Consider the following 23,860-nt stretch of genomic DNA (forward strand, 5'->3'; position numbering starts at 1 on the left):
TTGATGTGCATAGGCAACTGAGGGAGAGAGAGCCTACCTGTTGGTTGTTTGATCAGTTAGAACTGTTAAGTTCCCAAATGTAAGATGACTCCCGTGGTATTTACATGTTTGCAGAAAACCATTCTGATGTAACGTTATTTTATGGCTTTTGCGACCGCTTTGATAATAATCTAAATGTGTCTGTTGCTGCTGCCTGTAAACACACAGTCCAGTTCAAAGTGAATGGCACAGGCCCATTTGTGGTAATGTCCTATTTTCAGGCCTGGACAAGACTGAAACATTTTTATTAGTTTTTATTTCCTGCAGTGTCTATTAATTGCCCAAACACACGGTCACTTTTCCACTCTGTATTGCTATTGAATTTTCACAAATACAAGACTCTATGTCATTCCCAAACATTCTATGAAAGTATACAACATTTGGAGAAAAAAAGCTCTCTTGAAAGAAAATATTCTTCCTGAGGGTGTACTCCTGAGTGGCGCAGTGGTCTAAGGCACTGCATCGCAGTGCTAACTGTGCCACTAGAGATCCTGGTTCGAATCCAGGCTCTGTCGCAGCCGGCCGCGAACGGGAGACTCATGGGCGGCGCACAATTGGCCCAGCGTCGTCCAGGGTAGGGGAGGGAATGGCAGGCAGGGATGTAGCTCAGTTGATAGAGCATGGCGTTTGCAACGCCAGGGTTGTGGGTTCAATTCCTACGGGGGGCCAGTATAAAAAAATATGTATTCACTAACTGTAAGTCGCTCTGGATAAGAGCGTCTGCTAAATGACTAAAAAATGTAAATGTAAAAATGGTGTATATGATTAGATTTTAATAATATTTAATGTTGCTAAAACACTGTCTAAATTTAAGTCTAAATTAGTCTTATTCACTTTCAGTGCTCAGCTACATCCTTCTCATTACAGACACCATTTTCTGAAGAATCAAACTATTGGGTTTAAGACAGACAGACAGACAGACACACACACACACACACACACACACACACACACATACAGACAAGTCCACACACGTACACACACGGAAACACTCTAATCATCCAATTAGTTATCTGTTTGATGCCTGGCAGACAAGACAAGCAGCACATTAATCATCTAAGACTTCCAGATCACCCCTGTCTTGTTTACATATCATGACATACATGGACATGGTCCAAGCCCCTATGGTGATCGACAACCTGCATGAGCCTGGAACTGGTGATCACTGAATCACATTGCCACATTGTGAGCCTGGACATTATGTAAAGACCAGTGGGCTTCCAAAGCAGTGAAGTGGTGGGATTGATACATGGACCACCAATTAGCTCCCAGTCAGCACATTGACTAATGGAACTATTTCCCCACTAAGATATATGTTATACTATTGTATTAAAGTGTTGTGTCCTGTTACATTCATTAAACATTAAATATGATATGAAATATGATGTACAAGGTGCAGCAGTTTGTGTTCAGGTGCGTGTACACGTGTGTGTGCGTACGTACGTGTGCATACATCTACTAATACTGTACTCCACGTGTCGGTCTTGGTGTGAGCATGTGCTTTGCTTTGAAATTTGCACAAAGTGAACAACAAGGTCTCATTAACATTGCATGTATTTCTGTCTTACCACCAAGTTGATTTAGAACTAAAGTGTCTCAAACGAGGTAGCACTAATGGCCGCTTGGGCACTTCCTGTTAAATGATAGAAACGTTGTTTTATGGCTGTTTATGGTTGTTGGTTTCCTCCCATTGGCCCCACAGACAGTAATAATACATGGACAACATGGGAACACAACATGGAATGTGACTCATGAATATCTAATGGACCATAGTCACACCAGCTATATATAAGGTGAATCACACCAGTCTGTTTACGTTTCACTTACACAATGACCCTTGTCTTGACGTTTAGCTGTAGCATTGTAGCGCTGCTTACTCTTGACATTATCCCACCGCTAACTTCACCAGACTTCCCTTGGGTCTGAGTCAGTGTGTCCTATTATGCTATTTATTGCAAATGTTTTGTGTGTTAAAGGTGCCATGACAAGTCACCTAATGACTCTTGACTTAGGCTAAGCAGCTTAATGTTACAGCTAGCTTTATGTCATGACTTCAACTTCTCCTGAATCAGTGTGAGTTGTATGTGCTCTATGTCCATCAAAGCAATATGTGTTGTAGTAGTTGCCCATTTTTATCACTATGAAAGTATGACTTTGACATGTAGCAGTAACATTGACACTCTTACATCCCTGACTGGAACTAACTTATTCAGTGTGACTTTTTATGTTCTTTAGTTTCAAGTTGTAATGTCACATGCACAAGTACAGTGACATGTCTTTCTTGCAAGCTCTAACCCCAACAATGCAGTAATCAATAACAATGTAATACTAAAAATAACACAAGGTAGAACAAAAACACACTATATATATATATATATATATATATATATATATATATATATATATATATATATATATATATATATATATATATATATATATAAATAAGGTAAGCATACTATATACAGGGTCAATTCCAGTACCATATTTAAAATGTGCATGAATACTGGATTGATAGAGGTAGGTATGTGTAGGGGTAAGGTGACTAGGCATCAGGATATATGATAAACAGAGTAGCAGCAGCATATATGATTGTATGTGAGTGGGTGTGTGTAGAGTAAGTGTAAATGTATGTGCATATTATGCAAATGATGGAGTGAGTATCTGTGCCTAGTGTGTAGGGCCCTGTGAATAAGAATAAATAATACAATACAAAGGTCAACTCAGATAGTCTGTGTAGGCATTTTGTTAGCTAATTAGCAGTCTTATGGCATGGGGATAGAAGCTGTTCAGGAGCCTGTTGGTGTCAGACTTGATGCACCAGTACTGCTTGCCGTGCGGAAGCAGAGAGAACAGTCTATGACACTGGGGTGGTTGGAGTCTTTAAACATTTTCCGGTCCTTCCTTTCACACCGCCTGATAGAGGTCCTGGATGGCATGGAGCTCGGCCCCCGTGATGTACTGGGCTGTCCGTACATCTGTAGCGTCATGCGATCGAGTGCGGTGCTTTTGCCATACCAAGCAGTGAGCTCTCAATTTTTTGAGGATTTGAGGGCCAAACCTTTTCAACCTCCCCGAGCGGGAAGAGGCACAGTCGCGCCTTCTTCACGACTATGCGTGCATGTGTGGAACATTTTAAGTTCTTAGTGATTTGAACACTGAGGAACTTGGAAGTTCTCGACCCGCTCCACTGCAGCCCTGTTGATGTGGATGGGGGCGTGCTCGCCCCCACCCCCCCATTTCCTGTAGTCCGCGATCAGCTCCTTGGTCTTACTGACAATGAGGGAGAGGTTGTTGTTCCGGCCCCACACTGCCAGGTTACTGACCTCCTCCCTATAGGCCGTCTCATCCAACTTAGGTAAATAACTGCAGATCTGATGTTCAAAAGTTATTGTCAGTTGGAAGAAATTATAGCAGAGTACAAATAAACAACAAAATAATCACAAAATAGCAAAGCTGTGCCAGAGCTTGCAAAACGGCGGTTATCCGGTATGGCACTATTTTATATAGCTACATCTGTTGTCGTAGGTGCCCTTTTTATCGCTATGAAAGTATTTGATAATTGAGTATCAGGTTTGCTCTAAGTGCACCATCGACAGGAGTGGTTTGTGTGTGTCTGTGTCAGACTGGGTGAAGGAATGAAGCCTGGGGGGCTAAAGCAACTAAGCTAATTGGCTAATGTAGCTAATAACGTTTGAATGCTGATGGATAGCCATCGCCTTACTCATTTTGAGTATGTTTGTGTGCCCGCGTGTGCTTGCACAGTGTGTCTGTGTGTGTGTATAACATTAGTGTGTGATAGATAGCCATTGCCCTGCTAGCTTTCAGACAGACAACAAATGGGCACCATTAAGGACTGCAGTTAAAGGATCTCTTGAGGAAAGGGATTACATTTAATTATCTGGGTTGAACCACTTGCGTTTGTACCTGTTATATGTATTAAAGGATGTACTGTTTTTATTTATTTTCTGCTCAATGCAATCTGTCGTCAGCACCAACATCTGTTGTCAAGGGAATTGTTGGGGTGTTCTGTTGCATGTTGTCTGGTAGTTGCTTCACTAGGATATTGATGATTGAGCTTAGCTTGTATTGTGTGTGTGTGTGTGTGTTAAGAGTTGTTAAGCTAGTGTGAAGACAAGCAGAATACAATATGATGAAATATACAGCTGTGGAAAAAATTAAGAGACCACTGCAATTTTTTCTTAAATCAGCATCTCTACATGTATGACAGCCATTCCATTCCAGTGTCTGTTGAATTCCAACACAGGCACACCTCATTCTACTGAATTAGATACTGATTAGGTGATCACATGAACCAAATCTTATTTAACGAGGAAAAGTATAAAAACCACTGCTGTGGTCATCACTATCCTCTTGCAATAGGACCAGCTGGATGGCAAAAACAGTGCTAATAGTACCTCAAAAGTAATTTTACTCAAAAAAGAACTATTGACCATGCCAAAAGGAAAGTTTTGAGTGAGGAAAAGAAGGGTTCAATTCTGGCTTTACTGGCAGAGGGATACAGTGAGCGTCAGGTTGCTTCCAAGAACAAGGTCAAGCAGCAGACATTGGAGATAACAAAGCTACAGACCGGCAGAGGGCGAAAACAACTCTCTACTGACCGGGATGACCGGCAACTCATTTGAATGTCACTCAACAACCGTAGGATGACATCAAGTGACCAACAAAAAGAATGGCAAACGGAAGCTGGGGTGAAGTGCACGGCAAGGACGGTTCAAAACTAGGGGCAGGGCTGAAGTCGTGCAAAGCTAGAAAAAAGCCCTTCATCAATGAGAAGCAAAGAAGAGCCAGGCTGAGGTTTGAAAAAAGACCATAAGGATTGGACCGTAGAGGACTGGAGTAAGGTAATCTTCTCCGATGAGTCCAATTTTCAGCTTTGCCCAACACCTGGTCGTCTAATGGTTAGACGGAGACCTGGAGAGGCCTACAAGCCACAGTGTCTCGCACCCACTGTGAAATTTGGTGGAGGATCGGTGATGATCTGGGGGTGCTTCAGCAAGGCTGGAATCGGGCAGATTTGTCATTGTGAAGGACGCATGAATCAAGCCATGTACAAGGTTGTCCTGGAAGAAAACTTGCTTCTTTTGCTCTGACATTGTTCCCCAACTCTGAGGATTGGTTTTTCCAGCAGGACAATGCGCCATGCAACACAGCCAGGTCAATCAAGGTGTGGATGGAGGACCACCAGATCAAGACCCTGTCATGGCCAGCCAAATCTCCAGACCTGAACCCCATTGAAAACTTCTTGAATGTGATCAAGAGGAAGATGGATGGTCACAAGCCATCAAACAAAGCCGAGCTGCTTGAATTTTTGCGCCAGGAGTGGCATAAAGTCACCCAACATCAATGTGAAAGACTGGTGGAGAGCATGCCAAGACGCATGAAATCTATGACTGAAAATCAGGGTTATTCCACCAAATATTGATTTCTGAACTCTTCCTAAGTAAAAACATTACTATTGTGTTGTTTAAAAATGAACATGAACTTATTTTCTTTGCATTATTCGAGGTCTGACAACACTACATCTTTTTTGTTATTTTGACCTGTTGTCATTTTCTGCAAATAAATGCTCTAAATGAATTTGGGAGAAATGTTGTCAGTAGTTTATAGAATAAAACAAAAAAAATATTTTTACCCAAACACATACAGTGGGGATGAAAAAGTATTTGATACACTGCCGATTTTGCAGGTTTTCCTACTTACAAAGCATGTAGAGGTCTGTAATTTTTATCATAGGTACACTTCAACTGTGAGAGACGGAATCTAAAAATCTAAAAAATCCAGAAAATCACATTGTATGATTTTTAAGTAATTAAGTTGCATTTTATTGCATGACATAAGTATTTGATCACCAACCAACCAGTAAGAATTCCGGCTCTCACAGACCTGTTAGTTTTTCTTTAAGAAGCCCTCCTGTTCTCCACTCATTACCTGTATTAACTGCACCTGTTTGAACTCGTTACCTGTATAAAAGACACCTGTCCACACACTCAATCAAACAGACTCCAACCTCTCCACAATGGCCAAGACCAGAGAGCTGTGTAAGGACATCAGGGATAAAATTGTAGACCTGCACAAGGCTGGGATGGGCTACAGGACAATAGGGCAAGCAGCTTGGTGAGAAGGCAACAACTGTTGGCACAATTATTAGAAAATTGAAGAAGTTCAAGATGACGGTCAATCACCCTCGGTCTGGGGCTCCATGCAAGATCTCACCTCGTGGGGCATCAATGATCATGAGGAAGGTGAGGGATCAGCCCAGAACTACACGGCTGGACCTGGTCAATGACCTGAAGAGAGCTGGGACCACAGTCTCAAAGAAAACCATTAGTAACACACTACGCCGTCATGGATTAAAATCCTGCAGCGCACGCAAGGTCCCCCTGCTCAAGCCAGCGCATGTCCAGGCCTGTCTGAAGTTTGCCAATGACCATCTGGATCAGGGGTGTCAAACTCATTTTAGCTCAGGGGCCACATGGAGGAAAATCTATTCCCAAGTGGGCCGGACCGGTAAAATCATGGTATATATAACTTAAAAACAACAACTTCAGATTGTTTTCTTTGTTTTAATACTATCAACATAAAACATAAAGCTGGAGCCTGAGGACAGTGTGTCCAAAATAGTACAAGCACAACATCACTATTAATCATAAAACACCTCAAGTTTATTTGAAAATTCTAAAGAAAAAGAACACACAAACACACAATGCCTCAGTGATTCACAGAACTGTTTCACAGATCACAGAACTATATCAGGGTGTCATTTCTCAGGCAGAAATGTAGATACAAATAATGAAATCCTGTTCCCCAAACAAGTGCAAGAACCACAGAGTCAAGAATAGGTTAAATATACAAATAAAATAAAATCAATTAAAAACAATAGCACATCAACATAAAAACATATAAACATAAAGCTGGAGCCTGAGGACAGTGTGTCCAAAAGCACAACATCACTATTAATCATAAAACACCTCAAGCTATTTGAAATTCTGAGGACAAACAACACACAAACACACAATGCCTCAGTGATTCACATAAGTATATCACAGATCACAGAACTATATCAGGGTGTCTCATGCAGCACTTTAAGTGGGGTTGCATAGTTTATTTGACTCCTGATACCTGGCATCTTTTAGCTTTCACCAGCGCATCAATATCAGGCGTCACATCCTGAGTGGCAGCCAACTTCAGGATGTGATTCAAGTACTTGTGCGTGAGCCTTGAGCACAGCTTTGTTTTATTTATGCTCATTACAGAGAACTTGCTCACAAAGATATGTGGTTCCAAACATGCACAACAGTTTTGCAGCGAGGGCTGTCAAGTTGGGGTAACCTGGCAAGAGATTCTGATAAAATGTGTCCAAGCCAGCTGCGGCAAATTTGCCCTTCAAATCCGAGTCACACTGCAAGTATATTATTTCAAGTTGGATGCTGACGGGCAGATCAGAGGGATTCACGGTTAATGGCGAACAAAAAACGTTGAAGTCTTTCTCCAGTTCACCAAAAATCTGAAAGCGTTGCTCAAACTCCCTTAACAGTCCCGTTATTTTATCTTTGAACCGCTTCATGTCTGCCACATGTTGGGTCGCGCACACATTTTTCAGACAGGGGAAGTGAGCTGCATCACCACCGGCGAGTTGCGTCTCCCACAAGGACAGCTTCAACTTGAAAGAACGTATGCTGTCATAATGCTGTGTGGCAACTTTGTTGCACCCTTGCAGCTGTTTGTTCAAGTTATTCAGGTGCTCTGTAACATCCACCATAAATGCAAGGTCCTGCATCCATTCTGCGGAATGAAATTCTAACACTGGTTTGCCCTTTTCTTCCATGAACTGTTCAATTTCTTCTCGTAAATCAAAGAAACGCCTCGGCACAGCACCTCGGCTTAACCATCTTACCTCAGTGTGGTATGGCAGGCCATAGATCTGGTCTTTCTCTCTGAGAAGGCTGTCAAACTGACGTTGATTCAGGCTTCTGGATCGAATGAAATTAACAGTTTGGATAATATAATAATATAATAATAATATAATAATATAATAATAATATAATAAAAATAATAACCACCTTCATGACGTTATCCATCTTTAATGACTTGCAACACAAAGCCTCCTGGTGCAAAATACAGTGAAAAGTCCAAAACGCCTGCTTTTTTCCAGATCATTGAGGGCGCACCATCTGTAGCCAGGCTGACAGCGCGGGACCAGTCCACTCCGACCCTGTCCAGCGCGCTGACGAGTGCAGTGAAAATATCAGCTGCTGTCGTTGTATCTGTCATCGGCACCAACTCCACGAACTCCTCGGTGACGGTCAATGTGTCATCAACTCTGCGGATGAAAATGGCCAGTTGTGCAACATCTGTAATGTCCGTGCTTTCATCAATTGCAACCGAAAACGCAATAAATTACTTTACTTTTTGCTTCAACTGGCTGTCCAAATCCACTGAAAGATCGGAAATCCTGTCTGCAACTGTGTTTCTTGTCAGGCTGATATTTGCAAAAGCCTGGTGCTTTTCAGGGCACACAATCTCCGCTGCCTTCATCATGCATGTTTTTACAAATTCACCCTCACTAAATGGTTTTGAAGCCACTGCGATTTCATTAGCAATGAGGTAGCTAGCTTTCACTGCAGCGTCACTGATGTCTCGGCTGTGAGTAAACACAGACTGCTGTTTCTTCAGACCCGCCAACAGTTCATCAACCTTCTCTCTTCTCCGCTGTCCTTGAAAGTTGTCATATTTGTCGGCATGAAGACTCACATAGTGGCGACGAAGGTTATATTCTTTCAGCACTGCAACATGCTGTGAACACACCAAACATACAGCTTTCCCATTCAATTCCGTGAATAAATAGAAGGATGACAATTTTTCTTGGAACACTCTGCACTCTGCGTCCACTTTTCTCTTTTTTGACAGAGACATATTGGGGCAATGAGGGTGCCAAAGCACATAATGTTAAAAGTAGAAGCCGTAATAAATATCGCGGGCAAAACAAAGTAGCTCATCCGGACTGGCTGCACTTGCTTGACCTATTTGCTCTACACCGGTATAAACAGTTTGCTTGCTTAACACAATTGCTATTGCGCCATCCAGTGGACACAATTGGAACAGCAGTTTCTTTTATTGAAAAATTGCAGCTCATTTTTATACTTTACAAAATCATCTCGCGGGCCAGATTAAACCCGTTTGCGGGCCTGATCCGGCCCGCGGGCCGGACGTTTGACACCCCTGATCTGGATGATCCAGAGGAGGAATGGGAGAAGGTCATGTGGTCTGATGAGACAAAAATTGAGCTTTTTAGTCTAAACTCCACTCGCCGTGTTTGGAGGAAGAAGAAGGATGAGTACAACCCCAAGAACACCATCCCAACCGTGAAGAATGGAGGTGGAAACATCATTCTTTGGGGATGCTTTTCTGCAAAGGGGACAGGACGACTGCACTGTATTGAGGGGAGGATGGATGGGGCCATGTATCGCGAGATCTTGGCCAACAACCTCCTTCCTTCAGTAAGAGCATTGAAGATGGGTCGTGGCTGGGTCTTCCAGCATGACAACGACCCGAAACACACAGCCAGGGCAACTAAGGAGTGGCTCTGTAAGAAGCATCTCAAGGTCCTGGAGTGGCCTAGCCAGTCTCCAGACCTGAAGCCAATAGATAATCTTTGGAGGGAGCTGAAAGTCCGTATTGCCCAGCGACAGCCCCGAAACCTGAAGGATCTGGAGAAGGTCTGTATGGAGGAGTGGGCCAAAATCCCTGCTGCAGTGTGTGTACAGGAAATGTATGATCTCTGTAATTGAAAACAAAGGTTTCTGTACCAAATATTAAGTTCTGCTTTTCTGATGTATCAAATACTTATGTCATGCAATAAAATGCAAATTAATTACTTAAAAATCATACAATGTGATTTTCTGAATTTTTGTTTTAGATTACGTCTCTCACAGTTGAAGTGTACCTATGATAAAAAATTATAGACCTCTACATGCTTTGGCAGTGTATCAAATACTTGTTCTCCCCACTGTACCTATAAATAGTAAATTTTGCAGTGGTCTCTTAATTTTTTCCGCAGCTGTATATACAATATAGGTTTGATCCGCAGCAGACATGGTGAGGTGTAAACCAGGTTCAAACTCATTGGAGGAAGGCCTATATCAAGTCTCTCGCGACTGACGAGTGCAGCTTGTACGTCTTGCAAAGCAAGTCTTGCCTAAACCAGATCCTATAAACTTAATCCAAACCATGAGGACACTTTTGTTTGTGTCTGTGGCAAACAAACATATTTTAATGACGTGCAATAGCTTATGTATAATACACAAAGCCTTGTGTGTGTATTAATGCACTAGACAGAGGACCACTCCTGAGCATTATCTACTGTCCCAGTAGATAATATGCATGGCTGTCTGATGACTGATTCATCCAATTATTCCTGGAAGAGAGGAGCAACATGCAGGGTTCGAGACGGTAACCAAAACACTCGCATTTGCAACCATTTGACTTAGCAGTGTGAAACCAAATTTTATTTGGCCGCAGGGTGCTAGTGAACATCTTTTAGCTGGTCACATTAGTTAAAGGAAAATTCCACCCAAAAACTATCTTTTGGTATTTGTTTCATTAATACATTGATGCTATATTCCCAAAATGTTTTGCATATCAGCAATCACATTTTCAAGATATATAACTAAAAAAATACAGAAATACAGCTGGTATGATGCATTTAGCATTACATTATATGATGCAAAACGCTGTATTTCAGTATTTTGAAAGTTATACAGTTGAAGTCGGAAGTTTACATACACCTTAGCCAACTATATTTAAACTCAGTTTTTCACAATTCCTGACATTTAATCCTAGTAAAATTGCCCTGTCTTAGGTCAGTTAGGATCACCACTTTATTTTAAGAATGTGAAATGTTAGAATAATAGTAGAGAGAATGATTTATTTAAGCTTTTATTTATTTCATCACATTCACAGTGGGTCAGAAGTTTACATACACTCAATTAGTATTTGGTAGCATTGCCTTTAAATTGTTTAACTTGGGTCAAACGTTTCGGGTAGCCTTCCACAAGCTTCCCACAATAAGTTGGGTGAATTTTAGCCCATTCCTCCTGACAGAGCTTGTGTAACTTAGTCAGGTTTGTAGGCCTACTTGCTCGCACACACTTTTTTCTGTTCTGCCCACACATTTTCTATAGGATTGAAGTCAGGGTTTTGTGATGTCCACTCCAATACCTTGACTTTGTTGTCCTTAAGCCATTTTGCCACAACTTTGGAAGAATGCTTGGGGTCATTGTCCATTTGGAAGACCCATTTGCAACCAAGCTTTAAATTCCTGACTGATGTCTTGAGATATTGCTTCAAAATATCCACCTAATTTTCCTTCCTCATGATGCCATCTATTTTGTGAAGTGCACCAGTCTCTCCTGCAGCAAAGCACCCCCACAACATGATGCTGCCACCCCCGTGCTTCATGGTTGGGATGGTGTTCTTTGGCTTGCAAGTACCCCCTTTTTCCTCCAAACATAACGATGGTCATTATGGCCAAACAGTTCTATTTTTGTTTCATCAGACCAGAGGACATTTCTCCAAAAAGTACAATATTTGTCCCCATGTGCAGTTGCAAACCATAGTCTGGCTTTTTATGGCTGTTTTGGAGAAGTGGCTTCTTCCTTGCTGAGCTGCCTTTATGGTTATGTCGATATAGGAGTCATTTTACTGTGGCTATAGATACTTTTGTACCTGTTTCCTCCAGCATCTTCACAAGGTCCTTTGCTGTTGTTCTGGGATTGATTTGCACTTTTCACACCAAAGTACGAAAAGGAGACAGAACATGTCTCCTTCCTGAGCGGTATGACGGCTGCGTGGTCCCTTGGTGTTTATACTTGCATAATATTGTTTGTACAGATGAACGTGGTACCTTCAGGTGTTTTGGAAATTGCTCCCAAGGATGAACCAGACTTGTGGAGGTCTACACTTTTTTTTCTGAGGACTTGGCTGATTTCTTTTGATTTTCCCATGATGTCAAGCAAAGAGGCACTGAGTTTGAAGGTAGGCCTTGAAATACATCCACAGGTACACCTCCAATGGACTCAAATGATGTCAATTAACCTATCATAAGCTTCTAAAGCCGTGACATCATTTTCTGGAATTTTTCCAAGGTGTTTAAAGGCACAGTCAACTTAGTGTATGCAAACTTCTGACCCACTGGAATTGTTAAACAGTGAATTATAAGTGAAACATTACTTGTGTCATGCACAAAGTAGATGTCCTTACCAACTTGCCAAAACTATAGTTTGTTAACAAGACATTTGTGGAGTGGTTGAAAAACAAGTTTTAATGAGGCCAACCTAAGTGTATGTAAACTTCTGACTTCAACTGTATATCTTGAGAACTTGAGTGCTGACATGCAAAACATTTTTGGACTATATCAAGAATGGACTAATGAAACAAATACCAAAAGTTAGTTTTTGGATGGAGTTGTCCTTTAAGTGTTGCATCATATCCCGAAACGTCGTTACTTTTTCAATACTAGAACATGAAAACGGTTCATTACTAGATTTTTTAAATGTCTCAGGTCGTCTACTGATTGAGAGAGGATAAAGTCTGTCAATCAGCGCAGCCAATGTCCCTGTATAGCGCGAGCGCACCTTGCCTGCTCCTTTCCTGCTCCACTTACTCATTGCTAGCTTTAGCCTGTCCTGAGGAACCACAGCAATGCTGATTTCAAAGCTGATTGTCACCAAAAACATTATTAATTCACTTAGTCTCTCTCGCCTCACATCCTTTCTGTCTCTCTCACTGTGTGTCTGTGAATGAAGTCATTAGAGACAGAGCACACTTTTATAAAAGAAGAGATTGCTTCTTCTATGCAAATGTTATGGATTAGTACAATAAAAGTCCCAGATGGAAGTGAAACAGATTGTTTTTCATCCCCACACACTCCTATTGAATATGCATTCACCTGTATTGTGAATAGGCCTATGCTACATCTTGATTTACCCAGTTTATCAATAGAGATTTACTATTCAAATAAATGACTACCGCTATGTCGTTAGATTGGTCAGGTCATTTTGGGCGCGCACAGGCAAAACATTGGTGCAACCATGTGCTGGTAACATCAACTGAAAAAGTTGGGAGCACCAGTGCCACAAGTTCGTCTAGACCCCTGCACATGGCTCAGTGCCTACTCATCTGATTAAAGACTAGAGAGAGACTAGGGAGGAGGGAGGGAGTAACAGACAAGTTGGGAGTCGTGATACAAACACACAGGGTGAGATCGGGACGCGGCGACCACAGCCGTTTGATGAGGGGGTAGCTTTTATATTTAGTTTGAGTGAGGAGTTTGTTTGTTTCAAAACTTTGGTTGAGTTTTGATTATATCGTTGTTGATGCCTAGAATGGTTTTAATGGTGCTGTTCTCTCCCAGCGTTGTGGTACACACACCACACACACAAACACACACACACACATAGGCCTACATTTCTTGCCTCAGAGTAGAAGCATTTGGAGCTGTGATTAAAAGCATTAGAGCATGACCCACGGTTAGATCTTAGTGCATGAGAAGAGTATAATCCTACTGTGGATCCCTGCTCACCATGCTACTGTAAGAAAAGCAGGATACAGTACAGCAATGGGATGGGAGATTATGTTACTGTAAATACAGCAGCATACAGTATTACAGTTTAAGTTTAAGGATTGCAGTTGGTTTGTGTGAGAGAACGAATGACAGAGAAGAGGAGGGAAAAGAGAATAAATAGTAATTATCAACAAATACTTACCGTACCAGTCAAAAGTTGGGACACATCTACTCATTCAAGGGGTTTTCTTTATTTTTTTACTATTTTCTATATTGAGGAATAATAGTGAAGACATCACAACTATGGAATAACACATATGGAATCATGTAGTAACCAAAATTAAACAAATCAAAATATATTTTATATTTGAGATTCTTCAAAGTAGCCACCGTTTGCCTTGATGACAGCTTTGCACACTCTTGGCATTCTCTCAACCAGCTTCATGAGGAATGCTTTTCCAACAGTCTTGAAAGAGTTCCCACATATGCTGAGCACTTGTAGTAAAACTAATGAATAACCCTGCATTGAGTAGGTGTGTCTAAACTTTTGACTGGTACTGAATATAACCATCGAAAGCCGTACTGTTTATTTGCATAACATACTGCTGAAAGGAAATATGTTTTGTGTACCTGACAGTGTTCTCTGCATTCTGTCACAATTATTGATTTCTTCTGACATGCTAGAGTCACTCAAGAGACAGTTAAGACTCTGGCTGTGTGTACACCTCTAATGTTCTGTCTGTTCTCTCTCCCCCTCCGTTCACAGATGCAGATCTACCTGTACAACTCAGATGACTTTGACAGTCTCAGTGCGGCCATCAAGGAGAAGCGCATCATTGCTGCGATGGCTGTGTTCTTTGAGGTACTGTAATACTGGCTTTGGCTGTGTTGTTGTTTGATTTGTTCTCTTGGTCTCAGTTGTTCCCAAAAACAATGAAACGGGTAGAGGCCACCAATACAGTGCTTATTAGGAAATATGAACAACAGTACACTGATCGAAAGCTGCTGGCTCTCTTGAGGCACATGCTATCTTTATTGCTTGTCATTTCTTTCCTTCCAACTACCCATGTCCCTATGATACATCTCTCTCTCTGTTTCTCTGTCTCTCTCTGTTTCTTGTGTCTCTCTCTCACTCACTCACTCACTCACTCACTCACTCACTCACTCACTCACTCACTCACTCACTCACTCACTCACACACACATACACACACATCGTCCATATCCTGAGAGCTGTGACTCTCTGTCAGTGCCACAGACAGGCAGGCAGTCCGACAGACATATGTCTCCAGGGAGCCATTACGGTGAAAGAGAAGCACAGACAGAGTCAGAGAGCAAGGGCTTCCACTGCCGCTATCCCCTTAAAAATCCCCTTAAACAACTGCTTCTCTCTAACTTACCGTACCACAGGCTTCCCTAAAGACTAGCACAGCCATCCTCACTCTCCAGTAATACTTCTGAAGGATAGTAAATGGCCTACAGTTGATTTTCAGTTGTAAACATCAAGGAATATTTCTCGTTCCGTCAAGGAAAATTATCTGTCTGTCTGCCTGCCTGTCTGTATTAGTACCTGGTTTGTTAAAAAAAGTAGTAAGTAGTGGTATTCTATACTGAACAAAAATATAAACACAACATGCAACAATTTCAAGGATTTTACTGAGTTACAGTTCATATAAAGAAATCAGTCAATCTATGGATTTCACATGACTGGGAATACAGATATGCATATGTTGGTCACAGATACCTTAAAAAATGGTAGGGGCTTGGATCAGAACACCAGTCAGTATCTGGTGTGACCACCATTTGCCTCATGCAGCGCGACACATCTCCTTCGCATAGAGTTGATCAGGCTGTTGATTGTGGCCTGTGGAATGTCCCCGTCATAACCACTCTTCAATGGCTATGTAAAGTTGAGCATCGAAGGTGAGCATTTGCCCACTGAAGTCGGTTATGACACCGAACTAGAGTCAGGTCAAGACCCTGGTGAGGGCGACGAGCATTCAGATGAGCTTCCTTGAGACGGTTTCTGTCAGTTGTACAGAAATTCTTCAGTTGTGCAAACCACAGTTTCATCAGCTGTCCGGGTGGCTGCTCTCAGACAATCCCGCAGGTGAAGAAGCCGGATGTGGAGGTCCTGGGCTGGCGTGGTTACACATGGTCTGCGTGGTTACACATTTTCTAAAACAACGTTGGAGGCAGTTTATGGTAGAAAAATGAACATTCAATTCTCTGCTCTGGTGGACATTCCTGCACTCAGCATGCCAATTGCACGCTCCCTCAAAACTTGAGACATCTGTGGCATTGTGTTGTGTGACAAAACCGCACATTTTTGAGTGGCCTTTTGTTGTCCCCTGCACAAGGTGCACCTGTATAATTATCATACTATTTAATCAACTTCTTGATATGCCATACCTGTCAGGTAGATGGATTATCTTGGGATCTTTTATTTCAGCTCATTAAACAAGGGACCAACAACATTTTATTTCTGCAATTTAATGAACATTCAACTGATCAAGCTTCAACTGAGCACACTCGAGGAGAGCTCCACTTTCTTTCCCTGTTTGTTTGCAGCTGTGCACTTAACCCAGCACCAACACTCTCCAGCTCATCACTCTCCAGCATTCACCCACAGTGATCACTGACTAGAACAAGGTCCGGCCCGGTTCACGCTGCTCTATCTATCAGACGTTCTATTTCTATTTCTATTATAGTGATGCGGTCTATGCAGTCTACTTATGAAGCACTCTGCTGAAGCACTCAGAGCCACACAGAGTGGCTAGGCCAGGGTCATTTCTCTCTCAGATCAGAGAACCAGGCAGGTTGGAATGGGGACACAGGTGTTTCTATGTAGGTCTGTGGATAGACAGTGATGAACCTTGTGTGTATGAATACCTAAATGCTACCACTGTGTTTCTGACAGCCTATCGCTTACAGCAATTAGCATTAGCACACACACACCTTTATCCTGCTGAATTGCATTTTACAGAGCAGGACACACACACCAGTTTACCATCTTTAATCGATGAGGAGGAGCTGCTTTTGGCTCCCTGAGGGTGTGTGAATGGTCGCTAAGGGGTTCATATTATTTTCCACATTCAACGGTTAGCAACATTTACACTCAGTTACTTTTACTCTCATTGGACTGACCTGAGTTAGGGAGGAGGAGGAGGAGGATTGGTCCCCATGTCCCAACACTGTTTTATCCCCCCCTCTAAGCGTAAATAGGACATTGGGAATAAATGATGAGTGTGCTAAACTGAGTGTGGGGACTGTAACTGCTGTTCTGGGCTGTCCTGTGAAAGAGCCTGTCTCTTGTTTGGTGTCATCAGGTGGGGCAGAGAGACAATCCAGCCGTAGAGCCCATCATCCAGGGACTGAAACGGGTCGTACACCACGGTGAGTAAACCCCTGGCACTCACACACACACACACACACACACACACACACACACACACACACACACACACACACACACAATCTCTCTCTCACTCTCAACAGTTTGCTGTGTTCTCACAGTGCTGTTGTTTGACAGCCTTAGTTCTATAGCACTTCTCACTTAGCCCTAAACTACAGAGCATCAGTAGAGCACCAGGTTCTCAGTCTTCACACAGAAACATTGATATACAGAGACACTAACGATTGCTAGAGGACCATGGCTTTATCACTTTCACTAAAGAGGGCTTTCAGTCACATAGAAGAGCATTAAATGAATATCGACAAAAAACATACACAACTAAAAAAGAGACTGAGAAATTATTTTCCAAGGACATAGTTGTTTATGTTGTTTGTGAGGTTAATGTGAAGTGATTGCTTCAGACCTCACGCGTCTCCCAGACTTAGAGATTCCGTGCCTCTCATCTGGTCATCCATCGGTTTGTTCAGGCTTTTGAAGATACTTAACCTTGGTGTTCATTTTTATTCCCAAATTAGTCTGACCACAAGCTCTGAGCCCAGTCTTGCATCAAGAGGAAGGCAGCACAGTGAGCTACCACCACTCCCTGCTTCTCTGTGTAGCGCCACAAAGAAGAGACGGAACTGTTAATTGCATCTAAGCCTCAATTAGTCAACACTCCATCGCTTGCTCAAATACACACACACACGGACAGAGAGAGAACTTACACAGTGGCAACATCAGATGCACGCTTGCTTGCACCATTCATCTTTAATGCTAGGGGGAGACAGATGTGCCTAGCTGCAGTGTGTGTTGTATCATTTACATTTACATTTTAGTCATTTAGCAGACGCTCTTATCCAGAGCGACTTACAGTTAGTGAATACATATTTTTTTTATACTGGCCCCCCGTGGGAATCGAACCCACAACCCTGGCGTTGCAAACGCCATGCTCTATCAACTGAGCTACATCCCTGCCGGCCATTCCCTCCCCTACCCTGGACGACGCTGGGCCAATTGTGCGCCGCCCATGAGTCTCCCGGTCGCGGCCGGCTGCGACAGAGCCTGGATTCGAACCAGGATCTCTAGTGGCACAGTTAGCACTGCGATGCAGTGCCTTAGACCACTGCGCCACTCAGACCACTGAGACCACTGCGCCACTTGTATGAAAGCAGAGTTGGTGTGAGCTGCGAGCGGAGTGTGGTGGGTAGCTGGCGTCTCGACACACACGAGTTATGTCGTCTCCACCTGCCCATATAAATGTGCTTCAGGATGTGTCCCTAATCCCTTGCTCCGTCTGCACACACACACACCGGCTATATTGAGCCATGCAGCTGTGTGTGTGTGTGTGCCTGCACGCTTTGTGTGCACCAACACATACTGCTGGGTTAACAATGTGCTACTGACGTGGTTCTCTTTATGTGGGTCCACTCAGAGACAGAGAGAAGACATGTTAATGGGAGAACGGAATAAACAGAGCATATAGCCGTAAATGCAGACCTCTTTACTCATGCTGATTAATCTCACACAACTGTATCCTTCGTGCTTCTCTGGGGCTCTCTCCCATTCATTACACTGACTCCCTATACTGGATGATCTGCCATGGTTGGAATGGGGCAAAAATGGGGCTAGCGTGCAGGTGGTATCGCTAGATTTAGATGTATAAAGTGGTTACTCTGTGAGGTAGGCCAATCAAGTCACTACACACGGTCTCCCGAACACAGATAAAGCCTACTCCTGGGATTAAAAAGCATGCTCAGTGGAGAATCTCCAATTAAAGTGTTTTTAGATCAGGAATAGGCCTCCGGGAAACCGCCCTCTGTGTTGAGCATTCAGACTTGTGTTGAATCTAGAGTCCCTCCCTGTTGGAGGAAGGGCTGGGTCCGGTCAGCCTGGGATGTGGTGTTGTTTTGATGGTCCAAGGGAGGCTCCGGGCGCTCTGGCTGGGTAATTAGGCTATGTCCCAAATGGCACCCTATTCACTACATAGTGCACTACTTTTGACCACAGCCAATAGGGCACTGGTCAAAAGTAGTGCAATACATAGGTAATAGGGTGCCATTTGGGACACACACTTAATGTCTTCTCTTCTAGCGGGGTGGCGGTGGTGGGGTTTCCGTTAGCTTGTTAGCGTCAGCCATCCATCCATTAGCAGGTCTGAGGCAGCGCCACGATACAACACGTACACTGGGCTGTGCTGTCTGAGGGCAGGCGGGTAGTAGAGATGCGGTGAATAGTGAAGCAGCTCACGATGTCGGGAACAGAAAGGTGGTTCCGTTCGGATAAGTCTTCTGTACAGTCACGTCCACTTTCCCGTCCCACGTCCCACCTACGCTCCATAGTCCACAGTGAGGCGCCCTCCTCATCCTTCGATAGAAACCTACATGACTGTTAGTAGGTTCTTCCTTGTACCCACATGGCATGGTTTATATTTCAACCCCAAGCTTAGAGTCCTGTTGCCACCCCAGATTGTCTTCAGCTCCCACTTTACTACCCCAGATTGTCTTCAGCTCCTAGCTACCTTACTACCTATATATCAAATGTGTCAAACAAGCCAATTAAATCCGGCCCACGAGTGGTTTGAGTAAAATATTTAAATTTGACCCACCACCTTGATTCGGTCTTACAGTGAGGGAAAAAAGTATTTGATCCCCTGCTGATTTTGTACGTTTGCCCACTGAAAAAGACCTGATCAGTCTATAATTTTAATGGTAGGTTTATTTGAACAGTGAGAGACAGAATAACAACAAAAAAATCCTGAAAACGCATGTCAAAAATGTTATAATTTTATTTGCATTTTAATGAGGGAAATAAGTATTTGACCCCTCTGCAAAACATGACTTAGTACTTGGTGGCAAAACCCTTGTTGGCAATCACAGAGGTCAGACGTTTCTTGTAGTTGGCCACCAGGTTTGCACACATCTCAGGAGGGATTTTGTCTCACTCCTCTTTGCAGATCTTCTCCAAGTCATTAAGGTTTCGAGGCTGATGTTTGGCAACTCAAACTTTCAGCTCCCGCCACATATTTTCTATGGGATTAAGGTCTGGAGACTGGCTAGGCCACTCCAGGATCTTAATGTGCTTCTTCTTGAGCCACTCCTTTGTTGCCTTGGCTGTGTGTTTTGGGTCATTGTCATGCTAGAATACCCATCCACGACCCATTTTCAATGCCCTGACTGAGGGAAGGAGGTTCTCACCCAAGATTTGACGGTACATGGCCCCGTCTATCGTCCCTTTGATGCGGTGAAGTTGTCCTGTCCCCTTAGCAGAAAAACACCCCCAAAGCATAATGTTTCCACCTCCATGTTTGACGGTGGGGATGGTGTTCTTGGGGTCATAGGCAGCATTCCTCCTCCTCCAAACACGGCGAGTTGAGTTGATGCCAAAGAGCTCGATTTTGGTCTCATCTGACCACAACACTTTCACCCAGTTCTCCTCTGAATCATTCAGATGTTCATTGGCAAATTTCAGACGGTATATGTACTTTCTTGAGCAGGGGGACCTTGCAGGCGCTGCAGGATTTCAGTCCTTCACGGCATAGTGTGTTACCAATTGTTTTCTTGGTGACTATGGTCCCAGCTGCCTTGAGATCATTGACAAGATCCTCCCGTGTAGTCCTCACCGTTCTCATGATCATTGCAACTCCACGAGGTGAGATCTTGCATGGAGCCCCAGGCCGAGGGAGATTGACAGTTATTTTGTGTTTCTTCAATTTGCGAATAATCGCACCAACTGTTGTCACCTTCTCACCAAGCTGCTTGGAGATGGTCTTGTAGCCCATTCCAGCCTTGTGTAGGTCTACAATCTTGTCCCTGACATCCTTGGAGAGCTCTTTGGTCTTGGCCATGGTGGAGAGTTTGGAATCTGATTGATTGATTGCTTCTGTGGACAGGTGTCTTTTATACAGGTAACAAGCTGAGATTAGGAGCACTCCCTTTAAGAGTGTGCTCCTAATCTCAGCTCGTTACCTGTATAAAACACACCTGGGAGCCAGAAATCTTTCTGATTGAGAGGGGGTCAAATACTTATTTCCCTCATTAAAATGCTAATCAATTTATAACATTTTTGACATGCATTTTTCTGGAATTTTGTGTTGTTTTTCTGTCTCTCACTGTTCAAATAAACCTACCATTAAAATTATAGACTGATCATTTCTTTGTCAGTGGGCAACCGTACAAAATCAGCAGGGGATCAAATACTTTTTTCCCTCACTGTATGTCGCAACATAAAACTTTTTTAATTTTTTACATTGGATAAAAGTAGACACTCAGAGCTAGAAAATGGTATATCATACACTGCAGTTGAGGAACAATGGAAAATAAATTCTGCTTTGAAAGTTGTAACCCCACTTTTGCGAAAATGGCCGTTTAATGTTTTGGTACACCTACTAGAGAGCTCTTCTTTGACTACACCCATTCAGCATCATTCACACCCTCTTAAGCCTTAGCCCCACCCATCTCTTTAAGGATTCACATGTGAGGCCATGTGCTAAACAGAGTGAGCTAAACAATTAACCATAATCCCAACCCACACTACTAGCAATACAAACTGATTGGCATAGCTAGCCACCATGCATGAATCTGTAAATAGTCCGGGTGGCCATTTGATTAATTGTTCAGCAGTCTTATGGCTTGGTGGTAGAAGCTGTTAAGGAGCCTTTTGGACCTAGACTTGGCACTCCAGTACCGCTTGCCGTGCGCTTGCAGAGAGAACAGTCTATGACTTGGGTGACTGGAATCTTTGACAATTTTTGGGGCCTTCCTCTGACACCGCCTAGTATATAGGTCCTGGATGGCAGGAAGCTTGGCTCCAGTGATGTACTGGGCCGTACGCACTACCCTCTGTAGCGCCTTACGGTTGGATGCCAAGCAGTTGCCATACCAGGCGGTGATGCAACCGGTCATGATGCTCTCGATGGTGCAGCTGTATAACTTTTTGAGGATCAGGGGACACATGCCAAATATTTTCAGTCTCCTGAGGGGGAAAGGTGTTGTTGTGTCCTCTTCACGACTGTCTTGGTGTGTTTGGACCATGATGGTTTGTTGGTGATGTGGACACCAAGGAACTTGAAACTTTCGACCCGCTCCACTACAGCCCTGTCGATGTTAATTGGGGTCCTGTTCAGCCCTCCTTTTCCTGTAGTCCATGATCCTTTGTCTTGCTCACATTGAGGGAGAGGTTGTTGTCCTGGCACCACACTGCCAGGTCTCCGACCTCCTCCCTATAGGCTGTCTCGTCGTCGTCAGCAAACTTAATGATGGTGTTGGAGTCATGCTTGGCCACCCAGTCGTGGGTGAACAGGGAGTACAGTAGGGGACTAAGAACACACCCCTGAGGGGCCCCAGTGTTGAGGATCAGCGTGGCAGATGTGTTGTTGCCTACTCTTAACACCTGGGGGCGGCCTGTCAGGGAGTCCAGGATCCAGTTGCAGAGGAAGGTGTTAAGTCCCAGGGTCCTTAGCTTAGGGATGAGCTTTGTGGGCACTATGCTGTTGAACGCTGACCACTACAGGTCAATGAACAGCATTCTCACATAGGTGTTCCTTTTGTCCAGGTGGGAAAGGGCAGTGTGGAGTGCGATTGAGATTGCATCATCTGTGGATCTGTTGGGGCGGTATGCGAATTGGAGTGGGTATAGGGTTTCTGGGATGATGGTGTTGATGTGAGTCATGACCAGCCTTTCAAAGCACTTCATGGCTACCGACGTGAGTGCTACGGAGCAGTAGTCATTTAGGCAGGTTACCTTCACTTTCTTGGGCACAGGGACTATGGTGGTGTGCTTGAAACATTTAGGTATTACAGACTTGGTCAGGGAGAGGTTGAAAATGCCAGTGAAGACACTTGCCAGTTGGTCTGCACATGCTCTGAGTACACGTCCTGGTAATCCGTCTGACCCCACGGCCTTGTGAATGTTGACCTGTTTAAATGTCTTGCTCACATCGTCTATGGAGAGTGTGATCACACAGTTGTCCGGAAACAGCTGGTGCTCTCATGCATGCTTCAGTGTTGCTTGCCTAAAAGCGAGCATAAAAGGCTTTTAGCTCATCTGGTAGGCTCGCGTCACTTGGCAGCTCGCGGCTGTGTTTCCCTTTGTAGTCCGTAATAGTTTACAAGCCCTGCCACATCCGACGAGCGTCAGAGCCGGTGTAGTACGATTGGATCTTAGTCCTGTATTGATGCTTTGCCTGTTTTGTTGGTTGTTGTTTGTTGTTCATCTGAGGGCATAGCGGGATTTCTTATAAGCATCCGGATTAGTGTCCCGCTCCTTGAAAGTGCCAGCGCTAGCCTTTAGCTCGGTGCGGATGTTGCCTGTAATCCATGGTTTCTGGTTGGGTTATGTACGCACGGTCACTGTGGGGACGACGTCGTCTATGCACTTATAACATATTCCAGTATGTGCTAGCAAAACAGTCCTGTAGCGTAGCATCAGCTTCATCTGACCTCTTCCGTATTGAGTGAGTCATTGGTACTTCCTGCTTTAGTTTTTGCTTGTAAGCAGGAGGATAGAATTATAGTCATATTTGCCAAATGGAGGGTGAGGGAGAGCTTTGTATGCGTCTCTGTGTGTGGAGTAAAGGTGGTCTAGAGTTTTTTTTTCTCCTCTGGTTGCACATGTGACATGCTGATAGAAATTTGAAGTTTAAATTTGCCTGCATTAAAGTCCCCGGCCACTAGGAGCGCCACTTCTGGATGAGCATTTTCTTGTTTGCTTATGTCCTTATACAGCTCGTACACATACTGAGCAGGTCATGTTATAGACAGAAGCATGCTACATGGCAGACCAATCTGAACTAATCTCTCGACATGTCCAGCCCAACTATTATCTTAGCCAATCATGGCTAGCGGG

The 23,860-nt window shown here is 43.6% G+C and overlaps 1 protein-coding gene across 1 annotated transcript in view; it reads left to right on the forward strand.

The window, feature by feature from the left end:
- The window catches only part of ca16b (carbonic anhydrase XVI b), a 264,663-nt gene that overhangs the window by 189,261 nt on the left and 51,542 nt on the right, over positions 1 to 23,860 (forward strand). The window contains exons 5-6 of the mRNA XM_041887847.1: positions 14,391 to 14,486; positions 16,953 to 17,019. Coding sequence (XP_041743781.1) covers positions 14,391 to 14,486; positions 16,953 to 17,019 — 163 coding nt within the window. The remainder of the gene's footprint in view (positions 1 to 14,390; positions 14,487 to 16,952; positions 17,020 to 23,860) is intronic.

Source organism: Coregonus clupeaformis, chromosome 10 (assembly GCF_020615455.1).
Source record: "Coregonus clupeaformis isolate EN_2021a chromosome 10, ASM2061545v1, whole genome shotgun sequence".
Lineage (NCBI taxonomy): Eukaryota > Metazoa > Chordata > Actinopteri > Salmoniformes > Salmonidae > Coregonus > Coregonus clupeaformis.